Genomic DNA, 15,583 nt, shown 5'->3' with positions numbered 1-15,583 from the left:
TATATATATATAGAGCTCAGCAAAATTATGGAGTTAATTTGATTTTTTTTCATAATTTTTTTCAGAATTTCATAATTTTCATAATTTTGCTGGCCTCTGTATGTATGTATGTATGTATGTATATATATATATATATATATATAGAGAGAGAGAGAGAGAGAGAGAGAGAGGCCAGCAAAATTCTGAAAATTATGAAATTATGAAAAAAATATGAAAAAAAATCAAAATGAACTCCATATATATATAAATGAACTCCAAAATGAACTCCATAATTTTGCTGGCCTCTGTGTGTATATATATATATATATATATATATATATATATAGAGGCCAGCAAAATTATGGAGTTCATTTTGATTTTTTTTTCATAATTTTTTTCATAATTTCATAATTTTCAGAATTTTGCTGGCCTCTATATATATACACACACATATATATATATATATATATATATATATATATATATATATATATATATATAGAGGCCAGCAAAATTATGGAGTTCATTTATATATATATGGAGTTCATTTTGATTTTTTTCATAATTTTTTTCATAATTTCATAATTTTCAGAATTTTGCTGGCCTCTCTATATACATATATATATATATATAGAGGCCAGCAAAATTATGGAGTTCATTTTGGAGTTCATTTATATATATATGGAGTTCATTTTGATTTTTTTTCATATTTTTTTCATAATTTTCAGAATTTTACTGGCCTCTCTATATACATATATATACATATATATATATATATATATATATATATATATAGGCCAGCAAAATTATGGAGCTCATTTTTATTTATGGGCTGCACGGTGTACGAGTGGTTAGTGTGCTGGCCTCACAGCTAGGAGACCCGAGTTCAATTCCACCCTCGGCCGTCTCCTCCCACATTCCAAAAAAAAAAACATGCTAGGTTAATTAGCGACTCCAAATTGTCCATAGGTATGAATGTGAGTGTGAATGGTTGTTTGTCTATATGTGCCCTGTGATTGGCTGGCCACCAGTCCAGGGTGTAAGACAGCTGTGATAGGCTCCAATGTGTTGTATACTGATACATACATAGTGAACTTTGAGAAGGTATTCAAACCAATTACGTTGACTTAATGTGGATGAGCACTCAAGACCGTTCGGATGCTGTGGAATAAAAATAAAAAATATGAATATATACGTAGTACAGTATTAGTTGTCAGTTTGTACTAGTATGTTGTAGTAGCGCTACCTTTTGCCTTCCTGCAGCAATGTGATAGCTTCATTGATGTGGTCCAAAGGCATCTTATGAGTTATGAACTCATCTATCTTCACCTTCTTATCCAGGTAGGCTCTTACCATCTCAGCCACACCATCCTTACCCTTAAAACCTGAGGAGCAAAACAATGTTTATATGGTATCAACCAGATGTGTTCCAGCTGTTCTGCAGTAGACCGTGGACTAGTAGAAAAGTAGGAAGTGCATTTAGGCAAATTCACCTCCAAACACGGAACCTTTCCACGTGCGGCCCGCAATGAGCTCACCGGGACGAACAGAAACATCGTACTTGTCGGTCCAACCCACAATCACGCTTACGCCCCAGCCTTGCAAACAGGACTCCAACGCATGGCGCTAGGAAACAACACACATATTGTGGATCAGTACTTTAACTCCGTTTTAACATTGATGGAAAAAAAACTCCGGAATGGAAGCACGGCTTTGGGCTTTAAAAACAAAAAAACAAGCTGCGTTTTTTTGTTTTTCAGAATATGTCTGAGTCATTTTAGAATTTTTTTTAGTAATTTTTATTTTTATTCTATTCCCCCAAAATTGCAACTTTATTTGTTCACTTCCTGCTTTCCAACTTTATTTATTTTTATTTTTACTTTTACTTTTACTTTTACTTTTACTTTTACTTTTACTTTTACTTTTACTTTTATTTATTTTTGTTTTTCATAACACATTTTTTATTTGTTCATTTCCTGCTTTCCAACTTTATTTATTTATTTTTAATTTAATTTTTATTTTATTTTATTTTTCATAACACATTTTTTTATTTGTTCACTTCCTGCTTTCCAACTTTATTTTTATTTTTATTTTTATTTTTATTTTTATTTTTATTTTTATTTTTATTTTTATTTTTATTTTTATTTTTATTTTTCATAACACAATTTTTTTTCTACCCTCTGCGACTAAAATTACATTATTTATCCTGGTAATATTACGAGTTTATTCTTGTAAAATTGCGACCCTTTTTTTCCTCATTATAATACAACTTTTTTATCGCTTGATGTTTTGATTATTGTCATAAAATTACAACATTTTTTTTTACATTTCTGACATTTTTTTTCCCTTCGTAACTATGACTTATTCCCAAAACATTTTCTTTATTCTCGGAAAATGACTTTTTTTTGCAAACAAATTTTCCAAAACTCACAATGTTGTTCTTTTTTTTTCATGGTACGACTTAAAATTTTTTTTTTTGTAATATATATATTTTTTGTAATATTTAAACTTTATGCTACAAAATGATGTTTTTTTTTTGTTTTTTGTAATATTTAAACTTCATGCGACTAAAATGATGTTTGCCCACATAATATTATGTTATTTTAGTAATTTTTTCTCCCAAGATCCCATTTTTATTTTTATTTTTTAGACAGTATTTTCTGGTCCAAGTGATATTGATACTGAATAATAGGAGTTTCAATATTCTGATTTATGTTTTTTTTTTTTAGTTTTGTCTATTTGTTGCCTTTTTTCTGAAACATGCCTACAAAACAACGACTTCTGGACTACAAAACACAATGGCGCCATAGTGTGAGTCCTAACAAGACAAATAGGCTATCAAAGGGTTAATAAAGTCAACATTCCCGAATCCCTACCATGAGTTCCACATTCCCAACACACTCTATGGAGTAGTCGACTCCACCGTTGGTCATCTCAGCCAGCACTCGACTGATGGTTTTGTTGTTGTGATCCTTCGGGTTGACAAAGTCAGTGGCTCCAAACTCCTTGGCCTTGTCAAACTTGGCCGCGTTGATGTCGACAGCGATGATCCTCTTGGCACCAGAATATTTACAACCCATAATGGCAGCCAAGCCCACCGCACCCAGGCCAAACACGGCACACGTAGAACCCGGTTCAACCTGAAATAAAGAATACGTTATTTGGTAATGCTGGTAATGGTAATGGTAATGGTTTAATTTCATTTGAACATGCATCAGATTACAATTGAATGCACCACATAATCAGTTCACAGTTCCACATGTCCAAAAGGAGTCTTATTAAATCCTACCCCTCCATCTGGTACTTTTACAATCAGTAATTATTACATTTGTTCACTTCCTGCTTTCCTAATATAATTTAAGTTTTGATGTTTTTTTAAAAATGTGTTTTTAATTTTTTTAATTAATTTTTTTAATGATTTTATTTTATTTCAACATATAATGATACATATAATTTAAGTTATTTTATTTTTTTAATAATTTTTTTTAATGTGTTTTTAATTTTTTTTATTTACATTTTTTAATGGTTTAATTTCATTTGAACATGCATCAGATTACAATTGAATGCACCACATAATCAGTTCCCAGTTCCACATGTCCAAAAGGAGTAGGAAGAAGCAAAGCTTATTAAATCCTACCCCTCCATCTGGTACTTTTACAATCAGTAATTGTTACATTTGTTCACTTCCTGCTTTCCTAATATAAATTAAGTTTTGTTGTTTTTTTTTAAATGTGTTTTTAATTTTTTTTATACATTTTTTTAATGGTTTAATTTATTTCAACATATAATGATACATATAATTTAAGTTATTTTATTTTTTTAATAATTTTTTAAAATGTGTTTTTTAATTTTTTTTATTTACATTTTTTTTAAAGGTTTAATTTCATTTGAACATGCATCAGATTACAATTGAATGCATCCCATAATCAGTTCACAGTTCCACATGTCCAAAAGGAGTAGGAAGAAGCAAAGCTTATTAAATCCTACCCCTCCATCTGGTACTTTTACAATCAGTAACTGTTACATTTGTTCACTTCCTGCTTTCCTTATATAGTTTAAGTTTTTTTTTTTTCTTTTTTCTTTTTTCTTTTGCTATGTACCGAAGTACTCGGTGATATGAGCATCCAATGCCATAATGGGTACCATAGTAAGTGTCAATATAGTGATATATATAGCACATCATGACTGGTTCAAGACTCTTCATCCTTGTATTTAGCAAACATCAACTGCTTGTATTGTTTCTTGAATTGGCTCATCGTTGTGCATTGTTTGATTTCCTTACTCAATCCATCCCATTTTATTAGCACTACCAGGTGAATTTGGAACGACAGTTCCCTTACCTTAGCATCATTGACTGCGGCTCCAAATCCCGTGCAAATCCCGCAGCCGAGGAGGCAGACTTTATCCAAAGGGGCGTCAGGGTCAACCTTGGTGAGAGCGATCTGATTGACCACGCTGTACTCCGAGAAGGTACTGATTCCCATAAACTGCAGCAACTTCTTTCCTTTGCAGTTTAGTTTGGAGGCAGGCGCTCGATTCACATTGTGAGGAACAATATCCCTAAAATGGGGGTGAGAGGCAGGGTAGACGTGGTACTGGTATCTGGTACTGGTATCTAGTATCTGGTACTGGTACTGGTATTGGTAATGGTCGCCACACAAACAGCATGATTTATTGAGAATTATTATATATTTTTTCATAATATATTATTTTTATAATATATTATTATATATTTATTTTATTTTAATATATACATATTATATATATTTATTATATATATAATATTATTAAGATTATAAAGACTTTTTCCGCAACCTAATTTTCTCATTAGATTACAACAACTAAATATTTGGACTTGACTCTATATATAATATTATATATATTATATAGTATAATATAGATCAATAATATAATAATAATATATAATAATAATATATAATATTATTATATATAATAATAATATAATAAATAATATATAATAATATAATATAATATAATAATATATATAAATATATATTTTTTAAATAAATAAATAAATAATGAGTGGATGCAAGGGCCACTTAGAAATTTTGCAAAAGGAAATAAATAAATAAATAAATAAATAAATAAATAAATAAATAAATAAATAAATAAATAAATAAATAAATAAATAAATAAATAAATAAATAAATAAAATACTGAGTGGATGCAAGGGCCACTTGGAAATTTTGTAAATTTGTACGCTAAGAAGTTATGAGAAGTCTTTTCTAAAAAGAATCTCCCAAAAAATTATTTTTGGAATTTTTGTTTTTATTCTATTCCCCGAAAATTACAACTTTACTATTTTTTGTTTGTCATAACATAATATATATAATAATATATAAATATATATAATTATATATATTTACATAATTATATATATTGGGAGCATTGAGCGTAAAAGTGACTATAGGGGTGCTATTTCACGTCTGGAGGGCTCTAATAATGTGAAAAACTGTGTTTAAAAGGCCATAAGCTGATTTAGCTGTGCAAACATTCCATTTATAAATAAGGAATCTGTATTGAAAAGGTCATAAACTGCTTTATAAACTGCAAATATTCCATTCATAAATAAGGAATCTTACATAGTCGAATTAAACAGGTATTACTCTACAACACATTCAGCATATGTGAACCTAATGGTGTGGCCGGCGAGTGAGTGCAATCCTAAATCGTTAATGTGCTAAAGGTCTTTAACGTTAATGAACCTCCAGCTGAAGGGTGTGGGGGGGCGGGGCGGGGGGGGGGTGGAGTAAAAGCAGGTAGAAGGTTGATGCTGTTAAAGGTGCTCACCATGCTTTCTCACACTGGTTGGTCTTTGGACTCTTGCAGAAGCGACATTCACTGCACTGGGAGATGATGAGGGGGATCACTTTGTCACCTAAAACAGTTATCAATGATATAATAATCATTATTATATTATTAATAAGCCTATTATTATTACTATCATCATTATTCTTATTCTCATTATTAGTAGTAGGCTCGTATTAGTCTGCTTATTAGCTTGCTTATTAGCCTGCTTTTGTCCTATTATATGAAATTTGTCAGAGATTTTTTTGTACAAAGAAATCAATAATTTTTTTTATATCAATAAAAAAATATAAAATTATTTAGGGGGTTATGAACATTTTAGGGGGACTTCAGCCATTATTATTATTATCATTATTCTACTTCTGATTAGCTTGCTTATTGGCCTGCTTATTAGCCTGCTTTTGCCCTATTATATAAAATTTCTGATTTGTGATAAAATTTTAGATTTTTTTGTAAAAAAAAAATAAAAATAAAAAAATCTATAATTTTTTTTTAAAAATCTACTAAAAAATCTCAAATTATTTAGGGGGACTTATGAACATTTTAGGGGGGCTTCAGCCATTATTATTCCTATCATCATTATTATTCTTCTGATTAGCTTGCTTATTGGCCTGCTTATTAGCCTGCTTTTGCTCTATTATATAAAATTTGTGATTTGTGATAAAATGTAAGATTTTTTTTGTAAAAAAAAAAAATCTTATTTAAAAAATCTATAAAAAAAACTCTATAAAAAACTATAAAAAATCTATTAAAAAATCTCAAATTATTTAGGGGGGGCTAAGAACATTTTAGGGGGGCTTCAGCCATTATTATTATTATCATTCTTCTTCTTCTGATTAGCTTGCTTATTGGCCTGCTTATTAGCCTGCTTTTGCTCTATTATATAAAATTTGTGATTTGTGATAAAATTTTAGATTTAAAAAAAAATAAAAAAATAAAAAAATCTAAACCTGGTTGAAATTCGGTGACTCCGGGACCAACGCTCTCCACGATGCCTGCTCCTTCATGGCCAAGGACCATCGGGAAGAGCTCCATATTGTCGGTCTCATACAGGTAGAAGAGGTCGGTGCGGCAGAGACCGGTCGCCACAATCTGCTCCGATGAAAAAGGATATTACATTTGATTAAAAAGCAATAACGATTAAAATTTTAGATTTTTTTTGTAAAAAAAAAAACAAAAAAAAACTATTTATAAAAAATTTAAAGGATTTTACATTTGATTAAAAAACAATAATGTTTAAAATGTTAGATTTTTTTGTACAAATATAAAAATAAAAAAAATCTATAAAACATGAAAAGGGTTTTACATTTGATTAAAAAGCAATGTTTAAAATTTTAGATTTTTTTGTAAAAAAAAATTAAAAAATCTATAAAGAATTGAAAGGGTTTTACATTTGATTAAAAAGCAATAATGTTTAAAATTTTAGATTTTTTTGTAAAAAAAAAAAAAAATAAAACAATTTATAAAAAATGTAAAGGATTTTACATTTGATTAAAAAGCAATAATGTTTAATATTTTAGATTTTTTTTGTACAAAAATAAAATAAATCTATAAAACATGAAAAGGATTTTACATTTGATTAAAAAGTAATGATGTTTAAAATTTTAAATTTTTTTGTAAAAAATAAAAATAAAAAAATCTACAAAAACTTTAAAGGGTTTTACATTTGATTAAAAAGCAATGTTTAAAATTTTAGATTTTTTTGGAAAAAAAATCTATAAAAAATTAAAAGGATTTTATGTTTGATTAAAAAGCAATCATGTTTAAAATTTTAGATTTAATAAATAATAATAAATAAATAAATCTATAAAAATTAAAAGGATTTTACATTTCATTAAAAAGCAATAATGTTTAAAATTTTAGATTTTTTGTAACAAAATAAAAAAAAATCTATAAAAAATTAAAATGATTTTACATTTGATTAAAAAGCAATAACATTTAAAATTTTAGATTTTTTTGTAAAAAAAAAAAATAAAAAAAATAAATAAAAATTAAAAGGATTTTACATTTGATTAAAAAGCAATAATGTTTAAAATTTTAGATTTTTGTAACAAAAAAAATCTATAAAAAATTAAAATGATTTTACATTTGATTAAAAAGCAATAACATTTAAAATTTTAGATTTTTTTGTAAAAATAAAAAAAATAAATAAAAATTAAAAGGATTTTACATTTGATTAAAAAACAATAATGTTTAAAATTTTAGATTTTTTTGTAAAAATAAAAATAAAAAATCTATAAAACATTAAAAGAATTTTACATTTGATTAAAAAGCAATAATGTTTTAAATTTTAGATTTTTTTGTAAAAAAATAAAAATAAACAAATCTATAAAAAAATTTTTAAAATCTATAAAAAAAAATTAAAAATCTATAAAAAAAATTAAAAATCTATAAAAAAAATTTAAAAATCTATTAAAAAAATTTAAAAATCTATAAAAAAATTTAAAAAATCTATAAAAAAAATTTAAAAAAATCTATGTGGAAAGTAGCGTACAAGATTCTATAGTATTTACAAAGCAGAGTTATGTCTTTTAACCATAGTTTGTTTGTTAGCACAATTTTTGGAAAAATACACTTTCAGCCGTTTTATAATAAAATGTATATGAATTTCACATTGAGTACAGAACACTTCTCAATGTCTCACCTTTACGCGGACCTCGTTAGCTTGCGGTGGTTCCACCTCAATCTCCTCAATCACCAGAGGCTTTTTTGGCTCCCAGGCCACTGCTGCCTTGCACTTGATCACCTTTACAACAACAACAACAAATCCACTAAACTCTCTAGCAGATATATTTTGGTATTTGGTTAGATGCAGCTGCACGGTGGTCGAGTGGTTAGCGTTCAGGCATCACAGCTAGGAGACCCGAGTTCTATTCCATCCTCGGTTCCTCTGTCTTCCCGTGCATAATGGCTCTCACTGTGGTTGGCTGGAGTCCCAAAGCTTTGGAAAATGCTTTATAACCATTTCCAGACTGATAACTCTGAATTAATCTCAGTAACCTTATGGAGGGTGGTTAGCACGCAGGCCACACAGCTAGGTGACCCGAGTTCAATTCCACACTCGGCCAGCTCCAGCACCCCCCCGCGACCCTCATGATGATAAGCCGTAGAAAATGAATGAATGATTTATATGGAGGCTGCACGGTGATCGAGTGGTTAGCACGCAGGCCACACAGCTAGGAGACCTGAGTTCAATTCCACCGTCGGTCATTCGGTGGAATTTGCGTGGGTTTTCTCCTTGTACTCCGGTTTCTTCCCACATTCTTCCCACAAGACAGCTGGTGACAACCCTCGTGAGGATAAGCGGAAGAAAATGAATGAACATTATTCCAACAGTAAAATATGGCGGTGGTAGTGTGATGGTCTGGGACTGTTTTGCTGCATCAGGACCTGGAAGACTCACTGTGATAAATGGAACCATGAATTATTGTGAATATGCAAATATGGGCTGCATGGCGGAGGAGTGGTTAGCGCGCAGACCTCACAGCTAGGAGACCTGAGTTCAATTCCACCGTCGGTCATTCGGTAGAATTTGCGTGGGTTTTCTCCTTGTACTCCGGTTTCTTCCTACATTCTTCCCACAAGACAGCTGGTGATGACCGTCGTGAGGATAAGCGGTAGAAAATGAATGAACATTATTCCAACAGTAAAATATGGTGGTGGTAGTGTGATGGTCTGGGACTGTTTTGCGCCATCAGGACCTGGAAGACTCACTGTGATAAATGGAACCATGAATTATTGTTAATATGCAAATATAGGCTGCATGGCGGAGGGGTGGTTAGCGCGCAGACCTCACAGCTAGGAGACCAGGGTTCAATTCCACCCTCGGCTATCTCTGTGTGGAGTTAGCATGTTCTCCTCGGGTTTTCTACGGGTACTCCGGTTTCCTCCAACATTCCAAAAATAATTTAAATGGAAGCTGCACAGTGGATGAGTGGTTAGCGCGCTGGCCAAGTCAATCATTGATTAGCGGCCAAGATAATTAAATGATGTACTGTATGGACGCAAGCTAGCAAATACACTTAAACTGATATCACGGGTTCAAAGGTGGCAACAGGGAAAGGAACAGGGAAAAGAAACGGGACAGGGTTTGTCCTTTACATAACAAGCGTACAATAAAAAAAAAAGTACACTCGTAGTACTACTTGCGCTTGAGTAGCGTGATGAAGTATTCCGACTTTAATCCCAGAAGTCTCCAACCTTAAAGCTCATCCACGCTATATTAAATATTCCTGCCATACATTATCATGAACGACACCCCAGGATCCGAGTGGGTTTACGGTATTTTTTTCACTTTCCACGACTAAGTCACTTACCTTACCGGCTGTGGCCATTTTCACCGGAATGTTGTTTTCAGGAAGGAGGGAGGAGACGTGTGAAACAAGGCTGCAGCTGCTGGCTGATCTCGTGGAGGAAATCCTTGACTTTTTATCGTCGGTTTATAACAACACAATGGGCGTCGCTTCACACTCTGGGGGGGGGGGGGGGGGGAGTGGAGAATAAGTGGCTTACGACTACGGAGTCCAATTTCTTGGAACAGAAATGACATTTTGGGAAAAGTGACAATTTATGTCGGAAAAAATGTACTTTTGACACATCAGTGAACGGTTTCGAGAGATACAGGAACATCTGTAGATGAACCGTAGTGTTGTGCTGGCAATTCGGTCTGTGAAACGTTTGCAGCATTTCCCGAAATGCTGGATTTTCAACTGTATTAAGAATCTGTGGCTGTACGTTGGTTGAGTGGTTAGTGTGCAGGCCACACAGCAAGGACACCGAGTTCGATTCCACCCCGGCCATCTGAAAAAAAATATGTCATGGTATCAGGTTGTGGATTTGGTGTTTGTGGAATTTTCTCACAGGCAATTCGGTCTGTGAAACGTTTGCAGCATTTCTCGAAATGCTGGATTTTTGCCTGTATTAAGAATCTGTGGGTGCGCGTTGGTCGAGTGGTTAGTGTGCAGGCCACACAGCAAGGACACCCGAGTTCGATTCCACCCTCGGTCATCTGAAAAAAATATGTCATGGTGTCAGGTTGTGGATTTGGTGTTTGTGGAATTTTCTCACAGGCAATTCGGTCTGTGAAACGTTTGCAGCATTTCTCGAAATGCTGGATTTTTGCCTGTATTAAGAATCTGTGGCTGCACGTTGGAGAGTGGTTAGTGTGCAGGCCACACAGCAAGGACACCCGAGTTCGATTCCACCCTCGGTCATCTGAAAAAAATATGTCATGGTGTCAGGTTGTGGAATTGGTGTTTGTGGAATTTTCTCACAGGCAATTCGGTCTGTGAAACGTTTGCAGCATTTCTCGAAATGCTGGATTTTCAACTGTATTAAGAATCTGTGGCTGCACGGTGGTCAAGTGGTTAGTGTGCAGGCCATGCAGCAAGGACACCCGAGTTCGATTCCACCCTCGGCCATCTAAAAAAACATATGTCATGGTATCAGGTTGTGGATTTGGTGTTTGTGGAATTTTCTCACAGGCAATTCGGTCTGTGAAACGTTTGCAGCATTTCTCGAAATGCTGGATTTTTGCCTGTATTAAGAATCTGTGGCTGCTCGTTGGTCGAGTGGTTAGTGTGCAGGCCACACAGCAAGGACACCCGAGTTCGATTCCACCCTCGGTCATCTGAAAAAAATATGTCATGGTGTCAGGTTGTGGATTTGGTGTTTGTGGAATTTTCTCACAGGCAATTCGGTCTGTGAAACATTTGCAGCATTTCTCGAAATGCTGGATTTTTGCCTGTATTAAGAATCTGTGGCTGCACGTTGGAGAGTGGTTAGTGTGCAGGCCACACAGCAAGGACACCCGAGTTCGATTCCACCCTCGGTCATCTGAAAAAAATATGTCATGGTGTCTGGTTGTGGAATTGGTGTTTGTGGAATTTTCTCACAGGCAATTCGGTCTGTGAAACGTTTGCAGCATTTCTCGAAATGCTGGATTTTTGCCTGTATTAAGAATCTGTGGCTGCGCGGACGAGTGGTTAGTGTGCAGGCCACACAGCAAGGACACCCGAGTTCGATTCCACCCTCGGTCATCTGAAAAAAATATGTCATGGTGTCAGGTTGTGGAATTGGTGTTTGTGGAATTTTCTCACGGGAAATTCGGTCTGTGAAACGTTTGCAGCATTTCTCGAAATGCTGGATTTTTACCTGTATTAAGAATCTGTGGCTGCACGGTGGACAAGTGGTTAGTGTGCAGGCCACGCAGCAAGGACACCCGAGTTCGATTGCACCCTTGGCCATCTGAAAAAAAATATGTCATGGTATCAGGTTGTGGATTTGGTGTTTGTGGAATTTTCTCACAGGCAATTCGGTCTGTGAAACGTTTGCAGCATTTCTCGAAATGCTGGATTTTTGCCTGTATTAAGAATCTGTGGCTGCGCGTTGGTCGAGTGGTTAGTGTGCAGGCCACACAGCAAGGACACCCGAGTTCGATTCCACCCTCGGTCATCTGAAAAAAATATGTCATGGTGTCAGGTTGTGGAATTGGTGTTTGTGGAATGTGGAATTTTCTCACAGGAAATTTGGTCTGTGAAACGTTTGCAGCATTTCTCAAAATGCTGGATTTTCAACTGTATTAAGAATCTGTGGCTGCGCGTTGGTCGAGTGGTTAGTGTGCAGGCCACACAGCTAGGACACCCATGTTCGATTCCACCCTCGGCCATCTACATGTTCTCCCTGTGTATATGTGGGTTTTTGGTTGGCTGATTACTCTTGGGAAGCTTCACTAATGTTCCTTGTTTTTGCCAATTTTGGATAATGGCTCTCACTGTGGTTGGCTGGAGTCCCAAAGCTTTTTATTTTGCTTAAAGAGTGTTGCGAAAGTCCAGTCTAGGAATCTTTGCATTCCTGTGGCATTATTTAGTTTATAATTTATAGTTTATACTATTTATAGTTTTTGCCAATTTTAGATAATGGCTCTCACTGTGGTTGGCTGGAGTCCCAAAACTTTGGAAAATGCTTTATAACTATTTCCAGACTGATAATTCTCAATTAATCTCAGTTACCTCATATTTGAACAGGAAGTGCAATCACTTTTTCATGCGTGGGTTTTCTCCGGGTACTCCGGTTTCCTCCCACATTCCAAAAAAACCTGCTAGGTTAATTAGCAACTCCAAATTGTCCATAGGTATGAATGTGAGTGTGAATGGTTGTTTGTCTATATGTGCCCTGTGATTGGCTCCATTCTGCTCCGTTTGCCACAAATCTGCGACTGGAGCTGATCAAACTTAACCTACCCAACATGTGGAGGAAGCAGGAATGTCTTCCCACACATTCCGCACAGTAATAACTCAGGAATGTATTTGGAAGAGATCTTATTTCCTCCCATCCCTTTGAGTCTGGTGGAGCCTCAATTGTCTGTTTTGTTCTCTACTGACATCTGCTGGCAAATGATGGAAATGGTTGTTCCCTCTAACATTAAGAAGATGTATCAGGTGAGCATCATCAAGCATGATGAGGAATTACTACTTCTTCATGTTGTTAATCTCTTGCCTCCACTCACTCAATTGTTGTGCCATCATCTCCTATTATGCTTATCATCGATCATAATATAATCGACTATGATATCACAACATCAATAAAACATCACCCTGTTAGCCTTAAAAAACAATAGATCATAAAAAGCAAACAGCCTCAGAGAAACAACTGATAGTTTATCCACATGTGGTGGCCAATTGGTGGCCAGCCAATCACAGGGCACATATAGACAAACAACCATTCACACTCACATTCATACCTATGGACAATTTGGAGTCGCTAATTAACCTAGCATGTTTTTGGAATGTGGGAGGAAACCGGAGTACCCGGATAAAAAACCCACGCATGCACGGGGAGAACATGCAAACTCCACACAGAGATATGGAACCGAGGGTGGAATTGAACCCTGGTCTCCTAGCTGTGAGGTCTGCGCGCTAACCACTCGACCGCCATGCAGCCCATATTTGCATATTAACAATAATTCATGGTTCCATTTATCACAGTGAGTCTTCCAGGTTCTGATGCAGCGAAACAGTCCCAGACCATCACACTACCACCACCATATTTTACTGTTGGAATAATGTTCATTAATGAACATTATCCTCACAAGGGTCGTCACCGGCTGTCTTGTGGGAAGAAACCGGAGTACCCGGAGAAAACCCACGCAAACTCCACACAGAAATGGCAGAGGGTGGAATTGAACTCGGGTCTCCTAGCTGTGTGCCCTGCATGCTAACCACTCTACCACCGTGCAGTCTCCATCTAAATCATGGTTATCGTTATCATCACGAGGGTCGCGGGGGGTGCTGGAGCTGGCCGAGGGTGGAATTGAACTCGGGTCTCATAGCTGTGTGGCCTGCGTGCTAACCACCCTCCATATAAGTTAACTGAGATTAATTCAGAGTTATCAGTCTGGAAATGGTTATATGTAAAGCATTTTCCAAAGCTTTGGGACTCCAGCCAACCACAGTGAGAGCCATTATCCAAAATTGGTAATTTATATGCAAAGTCTGCTGGGATAGGCTCCAGCATACCCTAGTGATGGATGAATTTCACAATTAATTTCAGATGAAACAAATTTAAGGTGACCACAAAATGCTGTTTTACATCAAACTTTGTATTATTAACGGAGCTCCTGGTGACGTTTCTTGCATTCCTCGAGCTCCATTTGGATCTTGATGTACTCCCGACGTGTTACAAGAACTTGATTCTTGTCATGGGTCTTCTCCAGCTGGTCTAGGTTCCCGGTCATTACCGTGACCTGTGCAATGAAGTAGCCATTTTTATTTCCCACAGATTCAAATATTTCGCTTTGACATGGTAGACCAGGGGTCTCAAACACGTGGCCCGCGGGCCAAATGTCAGTCCACATTTGGGGACTTACCTCTCGGTGAAGAGACTCAAAGACAGCGGTGGAGTTTTTGAAGGAACGCTGAAGATCTTTAATCAGAGCCTCCACTTGTTTAATCTTCACCTCCAGAACCTCCAAGGTAGCGTCACTGCTGCTATTGGGTTTCTTCTCCAATATCTCGATTTCCGTTGTCAACTCCGTAATATTTTCTGCGTATTTTGCCATCTTACTCTCATAGTCTTCCATCTGAAATCGAGTAAAATCAGATTAAATATTATTTATCTGTAGATACTTTGCTTCTAATCGATTACCTTTCCCGTTTCCGTCTCCAACTTGATGGAGATCTGCTCAGCTGTCTCGTCCACCATTGCTAGATCTTTCAGAGGGAAGGTAGAACTCGGCAAGAAGGCATCACAGCTGCAGGAGTTCGCACCGTCGTTTCCTGCCATCATGTCAGCACCCAGTTCACTAAAGGGGCTCAAACGCTAAAAAACGACACAAGATTAGATGTGGTTCAAAATGTAAACATGAACAAAAACGATAATTTGAGTCATAAACGTACCCCCAAGGTCAGCGTGGAGCTCAGCAGAGCGAAGAAATAAAATTTGTCAATCATTCTGTCAGCCACTTAGGTCTTGTTGCTGTCAGGATGCTGATGAGCTTATATATGAGCTCATTTAGCCCTTCTCAAAGTCTTGCAGGATGTCACACCTGTCCTTGTTCACAGCATTGTTCGCTCAAACAATGCTATCTTCAGCAAACAGGAAGTTCATCCACGGATATGCATACCGATGGTTGGGTGTATCCAACACCTGGTTAGCTTCCCATTGTGTATACGGCTTTGGAATTTGATTGACATGAACTCGGAACTGGGCTGCACGGCGGTCGAGTGGTTAGCGCGCAGGCCTCACCTAGCTAGGAGACCAGGGTTCAAATTCCACC

The 15,583-nt window shown here is 35.5% G+C and overlaps 2 protein-coding genes across 2 annotated transcripts; both read right to left on the bottom strand.

Moving 5' to 3' along the window:
- Window positions 1-802: 802 nt before the first annotated feature.
- Window positions 803-10,271, bottom strand: LOC131140230 (alcohol dehydrogenase 1-like). Its single transcript, XM_078796317.1, has 9 exons — window positions 10,125-10,271; window positions 8,453-8,554; window positions 6,759-6,900; window positions 5,791-5,878; window positions 4,320-4,539; window positions 2,856-3,119; window positions 1,473-1,605; window positions 1,226-1,364; window positions 803-1,140 (listed from the first exon to the last, which is right to left on the bottom strand). The coding sequence occupies exons 1-9, from the start codon at window positions 10,140-10,142 to the stop codon at window positions 1,107-1,109; spliced, it is 1,140 nt and encodes a 379-aa protein (XP_078652443.1). The 5' UTR covers window positions 10,143-10,271; the 3' UTR covers window positions 803-1,106.
- A 4,142-nt stretch (window positions 10,272-14,413) lies between these two features.
- Window positions 14,414-15,257, bottom strand: LOC144901716 (olfactomedin-4-like). Its single transcript, XM_078796334.1, has 4 exons — window positions 15,204-15,257; window positions 14,953-15,126; window positions 14,675-14,887; window positions 14,414-14,551 (listed from the first exon to the last, which is right to left on the bottom strand). The coding sequence occupies exons 1-4, from the start codon at window positions 15,255-15,257 to the stop codon at window positions 14,414-14,416; spliced, it is 579 nt and encodes a 192-aa protein (XP_078652460.1).
- Window positions 15,258-15,583: the final 326 nt, after the last annotated feature.

This window comes from Doryrhamphus excisus, linkage group LG14 (assembly GCF_037039965.1).
Source record: "Doryrhamphus excisus strain RoL-2023G ecotype Guam linkage group LG14, RoL_Dexc_Guam_v1.1, whole genome shotgun sequence".
Classification (NCBI taxonomy): domain Eukaryota; kingdom Metazoa; phylum Chordata; class Actinopteri; order Syngnathiformes; family Syngnathidae; genus Doryrhamphus; species Doryrhamphus excisus.
This window is presented reverse-complemented; position numbering and strand designations above follow the sequence as displayed.